Source organism: Melanerpes formicivorus, unplaced genomic scaffold (genome assembly GCF_026170545.1).
Source record: "Melanerpes formicivorus ecotype bairdi unplaced genomic scaffold, bMelFor1.0.p_v2 SCAF_19, whole genome shotgun sequence".
Taxonomy (NCBI): domain Eukaryota; kingdom Metazoa; phylum Chordata; class Aves; order Piciformes; family Picidae; genus Melanerpes; species Melanerpes formicivorus.
Genome location: NW_027142371.1, coordinates 9069552 through 9091703, shown reverse-complemented (window position 1 = coordinate 9091703; position 22152 = coordinate 9069552). Strand labels below are relative to the sequence as shown.

At 40.0% G+C, this 22152-nt stretch overlaps 1 protein-coding gene across 1 annotated transcript in view; it reads right to left on the bottom strand.

Annotated features, from left to right (window-relative positions):
* Positions 1–22152, bottom strand: part of VAPB (VAMP associated protein B and C) — a 30685-nt gene that overhangs the window by 6789 nt on the left and 1744 nt on the right. The window contains exons 2-3 of the mRNA XM_068150011.1: positions 7372–7524; positions 115–218 (exon numbers count right to left, since the gene is read on the bottom strand). Of these exons, the coding sequence (XP_068006112.1) occupies positions 115–218; positions 7372–7524 (257 nt within the window). The remainder of the gene's footprint in view (positions 1–114; positions 219–7371; positions 7525–22152) is intronic.

Here is a 22152-nt window from a genome sequence, read left to right as displayed (position 1 = left end):
CTCTCAAGGATCGTTCCAGTGTGGTTCTACAACAGCCCCGAGGCAACGCAGTAAAAGGTCTTACAAAATTATACCATCAGAAAGAAATCCATTGGAATTAATGTCAATACTTACTACTGCTTCCATATCTGAAGTATCAGCCGGAGCAAACATAGACTGAACCATAAACTTGTGTTTACTCTTCTCATTAGGGTCATAGTCAAAAGGCTGTAGCATCACTGCAAGAGAAACCCCAAGAGGCTTTACGTTAATGTTGCTCTGATGATATCCCTACCACACCTAAGAAGTTAAAACACTTGCAAGTTGTGTGTCCATTGTGACCAAAGCAGCAGCTGTCATCAGGAACCTCACTTCAAACAAAACTTTTGAGACACAGGCTAGGTTTTTGTCTGAGAATTTCAGAAACACTGATCACTGTAAAATATTCTGTACACAGCTCTGGCAAGATAATAGTAAGTGGTTTATAGTAAATAGGGTAATTTACATGTCTTCTGGGACAGAGAGGAAAATACTCAAAGAAAGCTTTTTTTTTCCTTCCTCCATCCTTGGGGCAGAAGTAACAAACTGGCATTTTGATGAGTTGTACACACAGTGATTCCTAAGAAAAGTTACAGAGGCAAAGTCAAACACTTAAAACTCTGAGGTTCAAATCTCAGGATGGAAGTTTCCCTAACAAAGCTTCAGAGTCTCATGGTATTTGATTTACCACATGCAAGTATTTTTCTTCCAAAAGTAAACTGCTGAAAGTTTGTTACTAATTAATTTATAGTTAAACTCTATATAAACATTGTCTCTGAAAGTATACAAAGAATGTATTTCTCTATTGAAAAAAAAACAACAAAGATCCCAGAATTTATTTATATACAAAGTGACTGTGTTCATGAGCCAGAGAGCAAGGAATGGCAAGTTTGGGAGGACTGTATGCTGCTTTAAAATTATTTGGTTTAATTCAATTTAGGAGTTTTCATGTCTCTTCTGTTTGGGTAAAAAATGGGCTTGTTAGTGACTTGAAGACCCATGAGGCTGCTTTGGTCCCTCGACTCAATCACAAGAAGAAAAGCAGATCAAGAGTTAGGATTGCTTTCAAGTACTAGTGCTATTAACATTTTGTGCCCAAATTAATCTGCACTAGTTGCAGGGGTTTGTCACATAAAAGTGATATCCAAAGATCCCATTTATTGCAAAGGAAGGAAAGTCAAATCAACTTGCCTCCTTCCCTGGCCAGAGTATGTTACAGCTGTGCCATCAATACTGCACACACAATCTGTGGCTATCAACAACCACGTGCCTTTTAAAGCTGGAAGAGAAGGCCAGCAGCAAATTCTCTCAGCTGAGGTGCTTTAAAAATTGCTAGGCATTCTAAACTCACCTTGCAGCAATCAAATGCTAGTCCAAAACCAATGTGTGCAAATTAAGAAGCTAATTTTCAAGCTGTTTTCCAAAGCAGAAGTGCCTGCACCGTGCAAGCAGAGTTGTATTTCAGCACTGTAAGATACATCACTGAAAAGCAGTGGCATAGTTTTTTCTCCCCTGTAGTAAACACAATTTACTTCAAATCTACATACTGTGCAGGATCCAACTGGATAGTCAAAACTATCCCATTTATGGAAGTTCTCCAGATCTACTGTTTTATCAGCTTGCTATGCCGAGTGCAACTACAAGCTCATTTGAAAATCATTATTTCCCAAGTGATAGCACTGAGGCCAGCCATTCTCCAATGCCAAATGACTGCTGCTCTGAATTCCATTTGCTGAATCTTAAGAGCAAGCAGCTACAGAGGGCTTGACAGTACAAACATTGTTAGCACTTGTATTTTTAGACCAATACATGAAAGCCACATTGGCACAAATTACTCAGCAAACGTCTTGTAAACCAGATGGGAAGCTCAAAACTATGCACTTTGCTCAAGAGGAAACCAAACCATTTCAGCATTTATCCACATACTATTGGGAGTATCTGTGAAAAAAAATCAGGTCCCTGTAACTGCCCTAATTGATGGAGAAGTTGCCACTGTGAATGTGGGTTACCCTGTTGTGACTGCAAACTCCACACCTGATGCAAGAATGATGTAGAAAGCCTGTGTTCCTACAAAATCAGTCATCTCACCTGGTCAGCATTTCCAACCAGCTTTCATTAGAACCTAGAGCTCTAAGAAACAAAATGATTAACAAGATCTTCAGGTTTACTAGCACCAGCAGCTCTCAGGCAGGTTTATGTATTTCATCCACTTTCTAAACCAATCACCTCACAGCTAAAGCACCAGAAGTGTTCTATCACAAGCACAACTGCAAAGTCTGAGAGCAACATGATGCAGATTAACAGAACTTTTGTTAGCCCACTTGTCTCTCTCCAAACAAAGGACTGACCTCATGTACATCCTGTTCTGATGTTTCCAAAGAAATGGAAGTCAGGTTTTTATCACACATTTCTGCTATAGTCCCTTTATTTTAAACAGGTTTAAGGCCAAAGCCTTAAACTCTGGTTTTCCCAGAGTAAACTTCCTTTATCAAGGGACAGAGAAGGAGGCAAAACTCTACCCCTAACACCTGCTAAGATCTGGCACTCCTTTCCAAGAGCAGAAAGAACAGCAGAGTCTCCCTGCTCAGATAGTCAGCAACCTTTCCCTAGTTTCCATCTAAACTTATTAATGGTCTGTTTACTTGGTCCTTGACCAATGCTGCCCTTATGCTTAAATATCAATGACGGGAAAGAGTCACTTACTTCTGGTGCACTCCATGACATCAATCTCTCTTGGCCTCCTGGTAAACTGAACAAGCCAGACTCAGTGGGTTCTCTCCAGGCCAGGCTCCCCATTCATTCTCTGCTCCTGTTCTAGCCTGAACTCCTCTAATTCTATATGCAGGAAACATTACTAGGTCCTTGGACAACAGCATTTATACCCTCTCACCTCTTCCATTATCCAGTCTGCTCACACATACACCTGTCTTATTCACAGCCACATAATGTCAGCATCCCAGTGATCCCAGTCAGCCCCCTTTAGCAAGCCTGCATTTATAGGAGTATTTTATTCTTCAAGAACATGATTTTACAGTTTCTCTGATGAATCTCATCCTGTTTATGTAGTCCCAACTTCACATCACCATCATCCTTGTGACAGAATTGATTATAAAAGCATTAAACAGGATTAGTACCAAGAATCGTTCTCAAGAAATGTCACTAGCAACTTCCTGTTATTACACATCAATGTTTACTCTTAAGCAGCTCCTTCAATAGTCTGTGAATCTACTTTTCTTTTCTAGCTTTATTGATGATTTTCCTAAATGGCACTGCACAAAGTTCTTTATGGTCTGGATGGATCAAATCTACCACACTTATGTCACCTTTACATCAAATACCCTAACCAGCTGCAAGGGTAAGCCTCAATATCACAGTACAATTTGATCAGTTCTGCTAGAGATGAGAAAAGGACACTCTTATCCATGAAAACAGGCAGAACCCACTGCATCACTTCACATTTGTTCCATGTATACATAGCTCTTTTTGTAAAGATGCCAGTAACTGAAAAATATTGGATCTGCAAAGATCAAGATAGGTTCTTCTGAAGCAAGTGGATAAAGCCAACCCAAAACTTGCTACCTAGTCCTTGGGAGGGCTGGGGCAACTGGTCAGCAGCAATGCTGCCTCTTGAGAGTCAGGGGCTGCAGCACTGCACAGGACATGATCATGATCTTGATGAACCACTGCAACCAAATAGAGGCCAGCTGCAGAAGCACCCTCTTGAAGCCAATGTAAACTGCTTTATCAAAGTCAGGCAAGTTTACAGAAGGCTAGAAACAACCCCCTCAGGATATTCTACGGAAACCTAAGGATAATGTCAGCTTCTCCCCATTTCTAGGAAGCACGTTCAGACTGCTCTCTTCAGCGGGACACTGTGCACAGATGGTACCATCTGTACTTCCTCTCTCCCCTCGTTACATGCCTCTCTGCAGACTCAGCAGCATCTACTTGTATTTTTTACCCTTTCCCCTTGTAATCCACTCATGCCTTTTATTTGTATTTCAACCTCTTGGAAGGCACAAAGTCAGGTATCTTTGTTGAAAGGAGACATGTTTAACAAAGCCAGAGCATGTGCAAGTAGTCTTCTTTGCCAAGTGTTTCAGAGTAAAAGCGATGGAATCAGATGGCAGCACACACACACGCTTCCTAGCAGTTACATAAACTCAGCTGTTAACATGCCCTGCCATTATATAACAGGTGAAAACACGGGCTACAAACCTGACTCCGCAGCAGGCAGAGCAGCCTGATGGGGCCCTCGCTGCTGGTATTTAGGAAAAGCTGTGACATTGGCCTAAGAAGCCAGTTTTTGAGACTCCACTAGAATAAAGCAAGCTTTACTTTTCTGGCATTCTGTGTGATTCAAACAAGCCATCATGCTGGTATGAAATGAAGTGGCATAGTGTTCTGACTGCTGCCTCTATCTTCGGGTAGAACGTCTTCTCACACGCTTATATCAAAATAGTACAGATACAGTTTCACAGAAGTGGAAGGCAGGCAGGCATCTGGTTACTACAGCACAAGGAAGATAAAGCTGCCCCAAACTCTGCTTCAGTCAGTAGTAGTCTGAGAAACTAATAAATTGTTTCAGAGCTTCATGCCACTGTACTTAAGCACTGCTTTTTGAAGAGACAAGGTGCAGTGCCAACGCAGTGCTACCACGTGGCTGAGTTAAAGCCAGTCAGCAATTCTCAAGAGGACAGATTGCACATAGTAAATACAGTCTAATTAGTTTAAGTGGCTGAAAGTTATTACTGAATATATTCTACTAATTTCTTGTCAGTAGTATTTTCACTAAGTTTGGAGAAATTCAAGTCTTGTTTTTATGCTCTGTGCAGACCTGAGTTACATGACTGAAAAAAACAGATTCAAAGGCAAAACCTCAAATTCTAGTTATTTTTCACTTCATTAATTCCAAAATCAGCCCCCTGCTCTTAAGCAACACTACTCCAAAGCAAAGATTAAACATCTTTCTGTGAATTCAAACCCAATTCTGTTCTGTAAGTTAGTGAAAGTCCCCTCTTTGATCCCCCCGTCCAAAAGGTCCTTTCTGCTAATAAGAACCCAAACCAATTCTATCTTTAAGTCCAAATATTAGGTCCCATTCATGGTTTAAAGGAGCTACCAGGAGTGCAACATATACAGATCTACTAAAAAGAAATTCAGCCAAGGCACAAGATAAAGAAAGCTTCAGTTCAGAACATTTTAGGAAATAAAGACTCAACATTTATAACTAGATTTCTGTAAGCTATAATTTCACCTTAATATATTAAAGGACAATGAAATGTTTGCATTTTAAAATAACATATTAATGTAAGAATGGCAATTTAGAATCATTGTTTACTAAGTTATCAGCATGAAAATGAAGAACACAAATGTGAGCTTCTGATTAAATACACCACAGCCATTTGCAAAACCATAACCACTATAAAGTTATCAAAGGAGGCAAATTTTTCAAAGCTATGCAAGCAAGAGCACAGAACAGCTTAGGGTTAGCACAGCAATTGCTCAAAATCAGATACTTTTAAGTCTTGGACTAGATCCATATTCTGTATGGTATGCCACTGTGAAGAGTTGGGTTAGAATAGCAAGATCTAGGCATGCTGGTTGGATAAGATGGTACAGACACACTCTGTAATATCTTCTGCTCAAGGTAGAGCAAAGGGCCACTGTAAGCAGAAGTTGAAGGAAACAATGTTGAGATCAAGCTGACATATAAAAAGGAATGGTATGTGCCTGCAGAGGAAGCAGGCTTTTAATTCTGAAAGTTCATCTGAAAGATGAAAAGAATTCACATCTTTATAGCATTGAGATAATTTGTAGCTAGAAACCATGCTAATTTTCCTTATCACTTCATTGATTTCTATGCATTTCATATGCTTGCCTGAAGCTAAATTAGATGACAGACAGCTTTGCCTGGGAATTGTCCCGAGTTTTAAAAATCTCAATTTCTCTCTAGAGAGCTTTTTCATTTACATATTAGTCATATCAGAGCTTGCTGGGTATGTGCTAGCCTTCTCCTGAAGCAAAAGTGCTTCGCCTGCTCCACCCGTAGCTACCACACTGCGCTGGTTGTCTCCTGAACATGACATCCCCTGGAGTAAGTGCAGGGGAGACAATTCTAAATCACATGCACACTCATTTGACACAAGATATTCCACAGACAACAGATCAGTGACTGTGCAAATGTAGGCATGCTCAAGATGACTTACAGGATTAGAGTCTCTTAATGTTACAGTGTTTTTTGGGTCCAATTATTATTTTGTTGAAGCAAGCTCTCCAAGGGTGAGGTGTTTGAGTATTTTAAGTAAAAAAATGAAATTTGTTCCCCCCCCCCCAGTAGAAAGCAGTAGTTTTAGCTCCCAACATTGTCTATCCCAGGCTAGAAGTTTGGTTAAGAGATTAATGGCAAACTGTGTAACCTATCAGTAAATAACTTTTATCATATCAATATTAAAATGCATTACAAATAATAAAATGAACCTATGTTTGCAGAGGTGATTTTCTGAACTAAAAACTCATCCTCAATTCAGGCAGTATGCCACTATTACATGCTTTGAGAGAAGTCTTTATTAAAAACATGGAATGGCAAAGTCATTGAGAAAACACATTGCTTCCAAGCTTGTATTATCAGCCAGTTAACAATAGAGATATTGTTCGTGGGAAACACTCCGCTCTTTTTGCTTTCAAAGTAAGCCACTCCTTTGCTTTTCCATTACCAAACTTAGGCAAATCAAGAGCTACTGAGTCATTAGAGAAAATCATTAACTTTTCCAATGGAACAGCAAAGACTTAGTCACTTGACATTTTTAACACCAAAGCATATTGCATCTTCCAGAAATACAAAACAAGCATGGTTTGAAAGTAAATGTTTTCGTTATTGGTTATACCAGGCGGTTTGGCAACACCCAACACCAGCCCAAACCGGTGGGGCTGCAGCTTGCTCAGTTTTATTCTTCCCTCAATGTGCCCATCCGAGCACTTGTTTTGACCCTGTAAATGAGCTGGTTCAGGAAATTAAGCTGGCAAAAAAAACTGTACAAAAATAATCCCACAGGGAGGGCAGTGCTGCAGTAGTACTGGTTTGGATAGGCTGGCTATGGCTGTTGATGAATTGTATATAAATAATTTATGTATTTCTCCCTCCTTCAAGCTCCAAAACAAGATGAAAACAACAGTGCCAGACTAGGAATAAAGGAAGTAATGATATATGAAACAGCTGCTTCCCCATTAAATCACAACCTCTTGCTTTTACAAACACTCAGCAAAATACTTTTCAGATTGCAAAATATTCCAAGAAATAACTGATTACAAGAAACTATTTTCAGTCACCAAGGAACTTCCTGAATGGCTTACCAGAAACATTAATTGATGTTCCTGCATCGATAATTCCACTGTTAGGCCTTACACAATATCTACGTGGTGCTGTGGTCTTAACTTTGAAGCACACATTTCTGTCTGTAGGATTGCCAAGTTTCAGGTTTGTAGTGACAACATCTGTGAAGGGACCTGAGGAAGAGAGCAAAAGCAGACTTGAAATCACACAGAAAGTACTTTCCAAGCATAAACTAAGCAAGTTCTAAATCTCTGTTCACAAATCTTATAAAGTAATTAGATGCTCAATTTCTATCTACGGATAACAGTGCATGCAAAGCTGAAGATGCACTGAGGCCCTGGAGCACCAACTGCAGTATGCTCCAACAGCTGAAGTTGATCATTAACAGCAAAACAAAAAGGAGGAAATCATTTATACATGGTGCCCACACAGCAACATGGCATTCAAACAATGCCAAACTCTGCTGTAACACAGTTACTCCATTCTAACTAGTGAATCCCAGTAACCCCAGGCTTACAGAGATACCACATATACCTACATTACAGACAAGAAATAGGGGAGTACAGGATGTTAACTAGAACAGGCATGGTAACAAAGTGGCTACTACAGATTCAGCTGCATATGCAAGCTGTACCTCCACAGAAGCAGGATTTCACCAGCTACTCACAAATGCTGAATGACAACCAGCAAGCTAAGCAGCCAGTGTCCACTCTCTTTTCCTACCAAGTAATTTTTAGTAATTCTCTTGGCTACTAGAAATAAGCCAGATGAAATCTTCATAAAATAGCCTACCTCACCCAAGGCAGGAAGTAACCACGTGAAAAAATGAAAATCCTTGGGTCACTGAGAGCACTAGCAAAGATTTCCAGAGTAAAACCATTGTTAAGTTCTGCAACGAGTGCAGGTGAATTAGTTCCTCGCAGGCTCACTGTCTAGTTGACAGCCCACATCCCTTGGGTTAGAGAAAAGCCTACTTACCGATTTTAGAATCAGAGAATCAATAAGGTTGGAAAAGACCTCAAAGACCATCAAGTCCAACTTGTCACCCAACACCTCATGACTGCTAAACCATGGCTTCAAGTGCCACATCCAATCCCTTTTTGAACATCTCCAGGGATGGTAACTCCACCACCTCCCCGGGCAGCACATTCCAATGGCCAACAACTCTTTCTGTGAAGAACTTTCTCCTCACCCTGAGCCTAAACCTCCACTGGCGCAATTTGAGACTTTTCTACAAGACACTGATAAATCAGACAGGTAGCAAGCAACTGCAGTGCTTGATTAGATGGTAAAGAAATAAAATTAAAAGAAATATAACCAGACTTTGATCGACTGTCTTCTGCAGAGAAGTCATTAAGCTGATGCCTGAATTTACCTCAGAGTAGAAGAAAATAGGTTAAAAAAAACCATTGAACCTTCCCTTACTGAAAGGACAGCCTTAAAATTTAAAAAAGGGTGAATGATGATGATAAAAATACTAGCAGGTAACATTCCTCCTGCAGCACAGTTGGCTTAATTTAAGTTTGTGATAAATTTGTAGAAAAGGAAGCAATACAACTCTGAAAGTATTACATTCCTGCAACCTTTATCCTTCATCTAATTTGTTTTAAGTAATTAGGAAGGGAAAAAAACCCAAAGCAATTGCACACAAAAAAATCCAGACACCAATGTAGCACACTTCTGCCTGCACTCTGAACAAGCCAGCTTCGCAGGGAGGATGCAACATGGTAGCAAAAAATTGAAGCAATAAAATTTTTGGATCCCCTAACAAGGATTTCACTAAACCTGCGTCTGGTGAAACACTGAGATGTGAAAGAAAATAAAACACAGCTGTCAAGATAGCTCTGTGCTCTGCATGCAAAGTGGGACTTTAAGTCTAATGGAAAATAACTGGGTAGAAGAAGCCAGGAGTTGTTTAGGAAGTTAAACAAGCTGAACTATCAGAAAAATCCAGTAAACAATTTAGTGGTGCAAAGCCAGTGGCAGATCTTCAAGACAGCTCTAACTGGAAGAAGTCTAACATTTCAGCAGAAAGTACTTGATGCATAAGCACTAAGGATGTGCCTTTACTAAAAAATTACAGCTTGAACGATTCCAGCACAGAGGGAGGATCGCCTCTACAAAGCCCTACACATGCAGCTGCATCCTCACTAGTGCTTTACTAGTCTGCATGCTGGGACAGATTTCCTGTGGGAAATACCATGTTTTGACTTGGCTGATCCACAAATGCGTGCGGGATCTGCGCGGCCCAGCACAGAACTGCTGGTTGTAATAATAATATGACAACAACTCCATGTGAGAAATAATTTCCAAATGGAGTTACTTATTGCTAACATAAGATCACACCAAAGTATTTGGCAGCAAAACCTTTCAGCAGACCAAATTCACTGCCTCTTGTCTGCTTGACGTTTCTTCCTTTTCTGTGTTCACTAAACTTGAAACAGTTTTAGATACATTTCCCCCAAATTACAGGTTTTACAGATTAGCCAGCAGAAGGTCAACCTCTGCTCTCAGCAAACTTGTATGCAGGCAAACTCCTTATGGCACTACTCTTCAAATACAGTAGCAAAGCAAAACAGAGCAGACAAACGCAGGATTAAAGCGCCAGTAGAGATGGTTTAAGTGTGTAAAAAACCGAACAGACACCAGAGTATTACTCAGGCAATTAGGGCACGGTAGTGAAGTATCAGCTTGCTTGGACTACCTTGTAAGAGCGAGTCACATGAACTGCCCACTCAGGCTGAAATGAAACCTTGATAGCCTATTGTTAGACTACTATAGCCTAGGTTAGACAGTTTTGGTGAGGTTACACGGGGGAACTGATCCCAGGATAAGCACACCTTTGCTTTCTAATGTCTGGATTGGAGCACTGCAGGAAAGCTAGCTTGGGTATTAATCAGTTGTGCCAGACAGACATCTGCCCTGGAGCTTCATTTTTCAATGCAAGGCTTCTGGAATCCTACCCACAGACACTTAGAATGCTCTCATTTCCCAATGCCTCTGAAAGTGGATGAACTACTCCTACAAATATATGCAACACCTGGATAATGCCTATACTATTATAGTGGGCAGTAAGCACAATTACAGACTGGTGCACATGGATGGTACCTGGGTTAAAAGCAACAAGTGGACTCAGCAGCAAAGACTGACTCTCACCGTGTGCCTAAAGAAAAGCCACTCTCTTGAACACCACCTTTATTTCATAACATTCATAACCAATTAATGTGGTTTTGATTGCATCTAGATAAGTGAAACTTCTATTAAGGCAGGGTGCTTTCCAAATGACAATTCACACACTTGTTAAGGAAAAAAAAAAAAAAAAAGAACTATTTTTCTCCTGTGTTTAAAAATATCATGAGAAAAATGTCACTGGTGTCATCCTTAGGACAAAGCTATGGGAAACTCAGGGTCTGTACATGCATCATCTGACATGGGGTTGTCATGGGAGCGAGCTGTCTGGAAGAAGAATGCAGTAAATTGAATTTGGCAGTCAAAGTTTGGAATATTCCACAAGAGCTTGATAGCTTTTTTCCTGCCAGTGAGAATAAAATCAACTTGTGTTAATGCAAACTAGGCGCCCAGTGATAGAGAAACGATCAGTACTACTTAAGGAACACATCACCTCATGCACTCATGCCACAAACACTAAGAGGTATCATAGTTTTTCACAGGGTCACTTTTCAGCAGGGTGAGTTTCAAACCACAGCTGTGGCTTTCCACCCAGGAGCTATACATGCAACCCTTCACACTTGAAGATCAGAGCATTATCTCAGAATTTGCCATGCTCCATTTCCTATTCAAACACCAGTGCTGTATCAATCTTTCCTAAGAGTGCCATTTTGCAGTGTACTGCATTATAATAGCCCAGATCATTTTAGTAATAGAAAAGCCTGAGAATTAGGTCAAAAGAACATGATGTCAACTCCATCTAATTTTTAAATAACTCTCATTGCAATGAAAATTGCTCATAATTGTACCAGCAAAGCCACACTGGTAACGTTTTGATCAGCACAGCCCTTGATGGAAGTTTCTTGCTACTCACTACTCACTGCAAACACATTACACAACTACATAATTGTACCAGATTTCAATACCTTAACCAAAATCCCATGGTTTAGCATGGCAAATAAAAATAACCTCAAACACCTGTACTTTCAATGCAGAATGAACACTGATGTAGCAGTGTTTGGCGTGTGAAAGAACTTAGCACAAGTATCAGCAAAGGTAAAGCTTTGATGGGACAGGCTTGATCAGGAACATTGAAAGTAAATGGGCTTGCTCCTCTGAAGATTTGTAGGTCTTCATAATTAACTACACACATTAGGTGGCCCACAGTCTCAAGGTTGCTTTATTCCTGCATCAGTCCATGTCAGTGCTGAGAGGATAGACCAGTCTGAGCTCTCACCTCCACCAACCGCTCGCACTAGCTGCAGAGTGTTCATCTGCTTGCACTGAGATCTGAGCCAGGGTGCTTCCTGGGTTGAAAATTAATCCGCTTACAAGACAGGGAGTAGGAAGGGGGCAGTGGAGAAGAGAAGAAGGAAAATTGAGGTTTTTGTGATCAAGCAGAACTCAAAACACTGGCATTAAGGAAACCATGCCTTTCTGTGCAGCATCCTGTCAAACGAAGGCAACAAGGTCTCCTATTTACTAAGTTAAAGCTAGCACATCTGGGCATATGTACTACAGTCACACTTGCAGTGTTGGAATAGTTGTTTAAAGTATTAAGGTACATGTCTAATTTTTTTGTGCTCTAGTGCAAATTATCATCTGTTTAAAACGAGGCACTCCCAAAAAAATAAACTGTAGTGAACTGGTGCTTTGCAGAGGCAAAGCACTGCAGGACCACTTGATACAATTGTAGTCATGTTAAATTAGCAATCACTCATCAACAAGACCAAGAATAAATTCTCAAACTGCCCATGTTATTCCCAGAATGGTTTAGATGCACTTTCATCATCTTCCCTGAACAACTTTTGCTACTCCAACTCAGCACCACAGACACGTATCCAAAGGCAAGGTAATTGAGAACAGACAGGAATACAAGCAGAGCTCCCAGTGAGACAATCCCTCTTGCACTTCCTTTGTGGAAAGCAACAGAATGCAATAGGAAGAGAAGGACATATTTCACCATGATTTAATCCCATCGATGTGTCAGACAAAAGTCATTAATCACCTGATGTCTATTAATCAGACATAGAAAGGTAACCAAGGAATCTTTAATAAGGGAGATGGTGGAAAGCAGGAGAGGAAACTTGTTTCATGGCTATTCTCGAGAGCCCAAATCCTGCACATGCTGATGTGCCCTGACTAGCAGATGTCTGTGTGGAGCAATAATTCACCCAGTGAAAGAGCCACACTGACACTGTGGGTGAATAGGGGTTGAACATGATACTTCAGGCTCCCTTCCACATCAACACACACCATGATGGCTCCTACTCCCATAGCCTGAAGTGTGTCTTCATCAGCTTGGGCCACCCCTCCAACTGGGGATGCACACTACCTTGCTTCAGCATGTACAAACCTACCACAGAGTCTTAAGCAAGAGAGTATTAGTACCATGCACAAAGCAACCACCGCTGAAGAACAGAAAGGCTGAAATATTCAGAGGGAGAGACCACTACTTACAACATTTCCAATCATATCCATGCTACTTCTCAGTTCCTTTGATATGCCTCTGCCAGTACCAAATGATTTCATGTTCCCATGATTTCTCCCATTTTATTTCTAGGGGTTTCTATCAAAAATGAAAGCAATGAGCAGGAAGGCTCAGTAACAGGAGTAGAGCTTGACTTACTGTACACTTTTTAAAGCTTATATATAAAACTGATGTCCTTTCGAGATAAACATAAAAATGAAAAAAGCTGAAATGTCAAGCAAGACATCTTGAGCTATCAGCCAGGTGCCTGTGAATCAACAACACCCAAGAGCCAATCAAACTCTTGCAACATCTTACTTGTCTTCAGACAAATCATTTAAGGGTTTATCTTCTGCTATTAACCGCCTTAAGAGCTGATGGCAACTCCAAAACAGAAGCAGTTTTGGACCCCTATCATTTTCCTCTCTATGATGTCAGGAGAATACTTATCTAATTAGACAATCTTGTGAAGATTAGTGTTTTAAGAAGTACTGTATGCCAAGTTTTAATCATCACCATCATCTGGCTCTGGAGACATTCATAATTGAGCATCCACAACTTTCAAAACCAATGAAGTCAAAGAGTGAGAAATAAGAAATGCCTGTGTTGCATAAACATCTGATTTCACAAGTAACTCACCATGAGGACCCAACAACCCCAAATTTGGTAATAGTTTTTAAAGAAAGACCTCTCTGAATCCCCATGTAGTAAACATTTCTACCTCAGCTCAGATTTTAAACGGAAGTAGCTAGAGCCCCCTGCCCCTGTGGAATCAATTGCTCTACTCTCACAGCAACTATCCTCACTCAGAAGAGCCCCTGAAGCAAAGTGAGAGGAGGAGGGAAGTGGTCATTTCCACTTCTGCTGTGTCAAGCAGTAGAAGCCTTGATGAAAAACCTATTACAAAACCAGAAGTGCCATCCAAATAGTTTCCCATGCAATAGCTAATGCAGTGGAGTCATTTAAAACAAAAAAGAAAAAAAAGAACAAAGTAATCAATAAAATTATCCAGGGGAGAGAAAAAAGAAAAAAAAAAAACAACACTACAGAAACCCAACAAAACTACATGATCCAGATGCCAAAATCTGGGGCAAGGTTGGCAGTAAATTAATCCATTTGAATGGATTAATCAGTGTCCTTCTTTGGCCTGTTTTGGCACAAATTATTTTCACCAGAACATACCTGATATGTAACAGGAAAAACAAGCAAGCAAAAAGCCCCACCCCACAGTTAAAAAACAAGTATGAGACTGAAGACTATTTTCAGGGCATTTATTAGTATGTAATTTTATCACCTTTTACTCCTCAGAGGATCATTAACAGTTTGACTTCACAGTTGTAAGCACTGAGAGGCCACACATAAGCTTGCCAAGAAGAATGGAAGAATATGCCCTTCAAATAATTTTGGTAGCAGTGTCATCTGTTTTTTTTCCAACTGATCTCTTCAGAGTTTTAGTACATCCAAACATTACTTAGAGCACTCTTCAGTAACAAAATCGTACATGAAACATTTTCTCTATGTCCTAAACTTAAAGCAGTTTTCCACACACAACTGACTGAACAAGAGACTGACAGCAGAGCTGGCTGGCTTTAGAAGTACATCTCTGATTCTTCTGCACTTTCATGTCCTTTTAGAGCCAAATGCCAAACATATTGTATTACTTTGTTCACACCACTCACAAATATCCCACATACCAACTCTCCCCAGGTGTCAAAACAGCTAACTTTCTTCTGGTAATGGAATAGTAGCTACATCTCCTTCAATAAGCAGGACATAGTAAGACCTACTTGTAACACCTGCTCATTCTCCATGGCTGGAAGCCTCATCCACAGGGGTTGCTGGATGAGTATTGAAAGGATACTGAAACAAAGCCCTGGTCCCTAGAGAGAAGTGGGGATGCAACAGCAGAGAGCAGAATGCAGCACAATGACGACTTGATATGCAAGCTTCCCTGGAAAAAACAGTGCTAAATCCATGGATGAAGCATCATCCTTTAAAGCACCACTCCAAATTATGTTTTCTTGTACTACCTGTCAAGTACTTTTTCCTGGTCTAATTTAATCACTAATCTCCATTTCAAATGCACATTAAAATAGCAGAGAAAGAGCAGCTTAACTATTCTAATTTTATGCTCATATATACTCTAGAAATAGACAAATTTGATGTGTAACTCAAATAGTAACTGAGTAAACATTTTAAGTGCAGAAGTACACACAAATTGCAAATACCAAAAGCAACAAGCAAAACTAGAGATTTTGGGATGCACAATGCATAGCTGCTTTTCTAGCACATTCAAAAAAGCCTAAATAGGCAGTAAGAAACTAATTCAAGTTACAAATATGGAAGGAATCTTGAATTTAGCATGATACATTTCCAAGGAACCGCTTAAAAATGGACTTATTTTAATGTGCTTTCAGAATCAAAGGAAAAACAAAAACCAAGCAAACAAAAAACCCAACCCAAGCTAAAATTAAACCAGAAATTTAGTCAGAAACGGTATGAAAACTTAGTAAGGAAAAAAAATACCTGACAGCTTATATTGTCTGGCACAGAACAAGATACTAATTTGAAGTTCCAGTCTCCAAATCTCATCTCTAAACAATATCTGCAGCCAGCAAGCATCAGGTAAAAACAGCTATATGAAATAGAGGAGAAAAGAAATTCTCTTACTGCTGTTAAGACTTTTGCTCCTGATCTGGTGAAAGTGTAGTAAGACCAGAAGAAAAGACATTGCAAACCAGAAGATATTATATATGCAAATAGTTAAAGATGCAAAATATATTGTTAATTCACATAGCACAGGAAGCAGCAGTTGCAAATATAAACAGGGAACAGTGACAGTCCAAACATGAAACTGCACACACAAGGGCTGGCCTCCTGCTTATAAGAAACATTTAGAGAACCACTAAGGATGAACTGGTTAGGTTAAAAGGAGCAATCCTGGGAAAACAAAACAAAAGTGCAATTGTTGGTTTTTTTTCCCCCCTTAAGTAATTACATAGTAATGTGACATGCCTTCTACAAGCACAACAAACTTGAATACGGTCTTCAAGATTGTTTGCAAAAACATAAGCCTTGGCTCCAGAGTGAGCCCCACACCTACAGGATTTTGTAATTTGCATCATAAGTAACTGGATCACCAGGCAAACCTCCCCCTTCTGTATTTTTTTTCTACCCCTCGTGGAAACCAACCAAGAAAACAGGATTATATTTAGAACGATAAAATCTTTAATCCATAGCACCACGGTATGAGGGACCTCATTTACAGCTCACACAACTAGACACTAAAGTAGTTTAGTAAAGAGATTATTTTCATAAAGTATTTATACTAATGTGGTATAAAGTACTGCAGGCAGCAGCAGTACCCAATTTGTACAAATGGTTTTGAAGCCAGAAGAATTATGGTTGAAGTAAGCAATTTTCAGAACAGCTCTAATACTGAAGGAACAGACACAGTCAACTCTCAGTCTGGGGTGTCTTGCTCGTGTAAACACTCAATCACTTCAATCCATGTGCATTTTAATCCTGCACTGAATTAAACATGGAAATGGTGATTCGCTTTGCATACATTTTCAATGACAACAAGATTGTGACAGCTGTTCCTGACTGATGGCACAAATCCCTCTTTATGAAAGGTTGCCTAGCAGGCCAAGTTTTAAACTCAACAACATCCCAGAAGTATCAGAAAATATCCTCTATGTCACTGCAGACATCTCAGTCTAAAAAGCAGGTATGAAAGGATTTAATATTGAGTAAATGTTGTGTCAAACACCAGAGGAAGAGATATGGCATGAATCTGGCCCCTAGTTTAGAAAAAAACGGTACTTAAATATTCATATATGTAGGTAAAATAGGCTTCCTTTCTGTCTCCTGTCATTACAGGAACTGTCACACCTGTGTCAGAGTCTCTCACCCAGAGAAAAGAGAAGTCTAACTGGGAGAGTTCCTGACTGAACCAGCTTGTCACTTAAATCAGTGAGGATTTACTTGGAAGGGAAAAAACAAATAAACAAAAGAGAAGCCTTGCAGCAGCACAAGGATAATGTTAAAGATCACATTCCCTACAAATACAAAGATGAAATTTAAGTCTGAAACAACAGCTGTTACCACAAACAAAGCTGTTGCAAACATCATCAATAAAGCTTTCAAAGCCAAGCAGCTACACTGACACAAAAAGCAAAAAGGCTGTTATTGTACCAACTATGAAATGCATTCAGTAGTTATTAGTTGTTCCCTGCAGGGAGCAAACATAAGACCAATATGGTAACAAGATAGTAGAAAATGAGTGTGACTGCAAGATGTGGCCAGAATTAGCAAGGGTCATTTGATTCCTGCATTGTCTCCAGCTAAGCAGAAAGCTAAGTTCAGAGGCACTCTAAAAGCAAGAAACAAGACAAACCCTTGGTCACCCAGTTTTCTGCAAAAATTGCATCAGAACAGATGAAGAAACTGCTCATTTGATTTAAAACTCATTTGGTGCAATCAATACCTTGCAGAGCTGGGTGCATACACCAAATTAAGCTTCTTTTAAAACTGAGTATTTGCTCACACATGCAAGCTGACCTGAGCTCATGAAGTTGGATCATTCACTATGGTGATGATGCCTTTTTTCCAGTTGAGTTTCAAAACAATCTATTTAAAGGTTTATATTTTGATTTTTACAATCCTAATTCCTACTTAAGAGTGCAATTAAGCAAAATTCTGCCTTGTGTTCTAAGGTAGCTAAACAACCTTATAAGAAATAAAACACTGCATGACTACTGATAAGTTTTTAATTTATAAAACCTATGAAGTGAGGAAAAACCACAGTAATTTCATTTCCAGTGAGAAGAAATTATCAGACACTCCTGTGCAAATTTCCACTCCATGCTCCTCTTTCATTGGTGATAAGACACTGCACATGGCATGCAGAGTAGCAGCTGGGAAATACAATTTACTGCTAAGCATCTGTGTGAACCTGCACCCACTATGATACATTATCTCTGTCTTTACTTTGACATGACACCCATGCTGCTGGGACTTAAGACAGCCAGCCCTTACTTCACATTTACACATGTATTTGCAATGCAATTTGTTATCAGATGTATTTTCTCACGTGATAGATAGGATACCTCCTATCAACCAAACCAGACTGGCAGCCTGCCACCCTGATGAGCTTTCAAATAACAAACTCAATAAACTTCTTCACCTATCATTGAAGTGATTCCATATCCTAATGGGAACTGAAACCTGCTGCACAAACATGAGATTCCCAAGGAACAGGAAATGATGAGTGTACATGTCCCAGCTCTTACAATAAAAGCAAGCAGGTGCTTACATTAAAACCACAAAATCCCACAAAACCAAGGGTAGCAACTGCTTATGCTGGTTTTATCCCTGCACTAGGACTTCCCTTGAAATAGTAATACTTTGATCCTGTTAATGCCTGTTACTTCCACCACAATTCTTAAAACCTAGGCAGTACAAAGTTATTCAAAAGCCCTTAACCTCTAAACCACATTGGCCAAAGACTTCTAGCACATTGTGAGATTTTTGGAAATAGCCTTGGGAGACCTAAATACATTAATTAAATTTAACAGAAAATGCAACTATGCCTTGAGTGCTTCACACATCTCAAGTAATTGTTCTTTAGCTCTCTACCCATCCTATTCAAGTTTCAAATTTCTGTTAGCCCATACATGTACAATTCCTCTCCCCTTTCCCAGTGGAGCTGTTAGTGCCACATCTCTAGTGTGAAGAACACCAGCAGACTACAGAAGCTCAAGAGAAGCACTGTCTTCAGCTTATACCATCATTCAAACCATGAGATATGTCATGAGACACTCACAATGCACCACTACCTTGCTTTTATCTCTTTTCTAACACTGCTCTTTTGAAATTAAATGGAGTCTATGCAAAGTGAAGTAATTACAAAGTGAGCAGTGCACGTGAAATTAGAGTAATTCAGTGAGATGCAGCAAGTCTGTATAACCATAACAAACACTTAACAGAATAAGCCATTGACTTCAGCTAATAGGGACAAATAGGGAGCATAACACGAAGTGCAAATACTTAAAGCGTCACCAGAAAATGACTAATTTTGTTTGATAGTTGGGCTACATCCTTAGACTGTTTAGCTTTAGGAAGCCTGCTATTCCAATACCATGTCCTCTTTTTTAGCTGTGTAGCTTGATAATCAAATTAAAATATGTGGAGAGATGTGAAGGGTTACTCTTAATGATTATTTTACTAGCAATTATGCTAGAGAAAGGGAAATACAACTGGTACATTTTCCAGCAGAAAAACTGATAGCCACTGGCAGACTACCCTTCAAAGAGTGTAACACACACACACAAAATAATCTAGCACTGCCTACCATTATGCTGTAAATGGCAGGAGGGCTCTAACAGCTTTTAAGAAAGCAGCATGTAAATGCTCAGCTTAAAAGATGTTTATTAATTATACTGCACAGGCAACTTCTCACAACACTCAGTATTTTACATTCTTAAACACAGCCTGTTTCAGTGGCAGTGACTACAAATCCTCATTTATCCAGCAAAAACAGAATGAACAGAGTCAAATCCCTCCGAACACCTTTGATGCAGGGGTGCTTCAATCATTACAGACAGATCACAACAGGGACAGAGATGCAATTATATGGTTTAGTCACAATGTCTGAGCAAGTCCTTAACCCCTCTTCTGAGGCTTGACAACAGCAGGTTCAATGAAGACCAATCTTATATCCCAAATGAATCATTGAAGAGCCTCAGCCTGGGATCTCATAATAACTGGATATTCATGTCCAGAGAGTTTTGCACAGCTACACTGCAATGCACAGATCTGATTAGTTTATATAGACCACAGAGCTCAAACTACCTTACTTGGGAGTGGCAGTCAGCTAACCACAGTAATGAAGGTTACACAAGCCACATGGACTATGGCTGAGCACCAAATACTTCACTCCCAGTACAGCAGATACACTGAGCACATCCACATGGGCTGAGGCCATACCTTTGGGACTGTAGCTTTGATGTACCCAGGGGATTCACTTGAGCCAGTGACAGGTGACAGCCTGGAAACAACACTTCCAGGCTTCAGGCCAGGTATGAATCAGTACTATTAGGACTGATGGATATCGGCTATTCTGCTTTATTATTGTGCCCTTCACAGAAAGCGAAGTTAAACAGGGACATGTTGCATACGTGCAGGTGCAGAATCACATACTGGGGAAGAGCATTTCCAAGTGGCACCACCTTAGAGTATTGCAAGGAATTAATCCTGCACTTGGCAGTACTGCGATTTGCCACTTGGGGAGCACTGCAACAGAGTGCTGAGTCATAAGTCCACCTTAACCTGTAGCAAACCTCTAAACACGTTGTTGAAATCTACGCCAGTCCATGCCACCTCTAGTTTTGTGTGTGTGCCCTACCTAGCACCACTCCCCTAACGCTCTGCATCTGCAAAGAATAGAGCAGTGTTTCAAATACCTAAAAACCCAGGCAAGTTCTAAAGTAAGTTACATTCTAACAAAATTTTACTTGCTGATATTAAAGAAATTATCTCCAGATAGGCACATTACGATCAAAGGTCACATCAGCTTCACTGGGTCAGATCAGCCATCCTGTGAAATGCCTGAGGCAGCGCCCAGAGCACAGCTGTGGTACTGCCATTAACAGCTAGATCCAAAAATCACCCAGCAAAAGGGGCCATAATTAGACACCTAAATGTCTAAGTTTATATCTAGCAACTCCAAAAGTCAGAGCCCTGAATGTTGTAATTGCACTAATTTGTGGCAGACTGTTGGATGGGATCTCCTAGATTAGAAAAACTAAGGAAACATAAATGGAAATACCATCATGTATAGTAACAGCCTTTTTCACCATCTATTACCAATAAAGTCAGAGTAATAAACCTTTAGTTTGATGCTTTCTCACCTAAGTTGCAAATCTACAACAATCAAGAAGTGGAGGAGGTCACTGGTAAGATATTAAAGCTCCTATTTCACATGGCATCAGAGACCAGGGCAAGGAACTGGGCACATCACAGTGTCCTGCCTCCCACTATTCACAGCTGCATTTCCGTACAGAACACGTTGATGCTATTTTGGAGCATGTGGGTTACAGTGTGGATGATGTGAGGCAGGAAGGAAAGACAACCCCTGCTCACGTTCACATGCTGTGATGTGGAAAAAAACTTATCACTTGAAAAATTAGTTTGATATTTTTGCTAACCAGTCACAAAACTGTGTTTTGAAATAGGGCATCAGATGAATTTAGAAGATTCACTGAAAATGCTTCTTTAAAAAGGTCTCTGGTCCTTCACAGGTGAAAGCACTGGCTAAGACAGAGGTGGCTGCAACCCCACAGTGACTGGGATATACAGAAGTAGCCTGCCCTTAGATTTTTTTCTTTAAGAGCTATACATACATATATACAGCATCAGAGCTATTTTCTGCTTTTTCTGTCTGCCTTTTGACTAAGACATTCATCCATTTCCAATGTTCATGAAACTTGGTTTACACTCCTACCTCATTCACATTGCTGCTCTGCATTAAGCATCAGAGCTTTCAGCACACACCAGCAAGGAAGTACAACCACACCAGTCAGCAGCACTACTGACCTCTGCCAGCTTCTATTTACTCGTATAGCGCAAAGCAAAGCTCTGGAAAGAAATACAACTATTTACAAGGGGATGAAAATAATTACTACCATAACACCAGGCAATATGCCATCACAAAACCAGCAGCACAAGAAACGCTTAGAGCAGAGCTTAGTTCATGAGTACTTCAAATGGGCCTTTCCTGAATGAAGGACAGCAGTCCACTACCTGTTTGAAAGGGCTGTAAGACAGAACGTATTGCCAAGGCACATGAATGCTGTCCATAGCATTAAGTCTGCATGAACACTAATATTTAAGCACACTTTTAAGCTAGATCTCTTAATAGCTGCAGTTACTCAAATAACATTTTACATTTTAAGGAGTATATGTTAACATTATGGGCTAAAGATTTGGCAACCAAAATCTATATGGTTGGTTGATTTAGCTTCAAGGGTCACTGTGTAGCCCAGAACCTCTACTGAAAGAGCTGGACAAGTCATCTTTATTTCATTAAAAAAAACCAACCACAATTTTGCTGGGTGTGTACTTACCTGTGCTTAAGGGAAAAAAAAAACAAACCCAAACC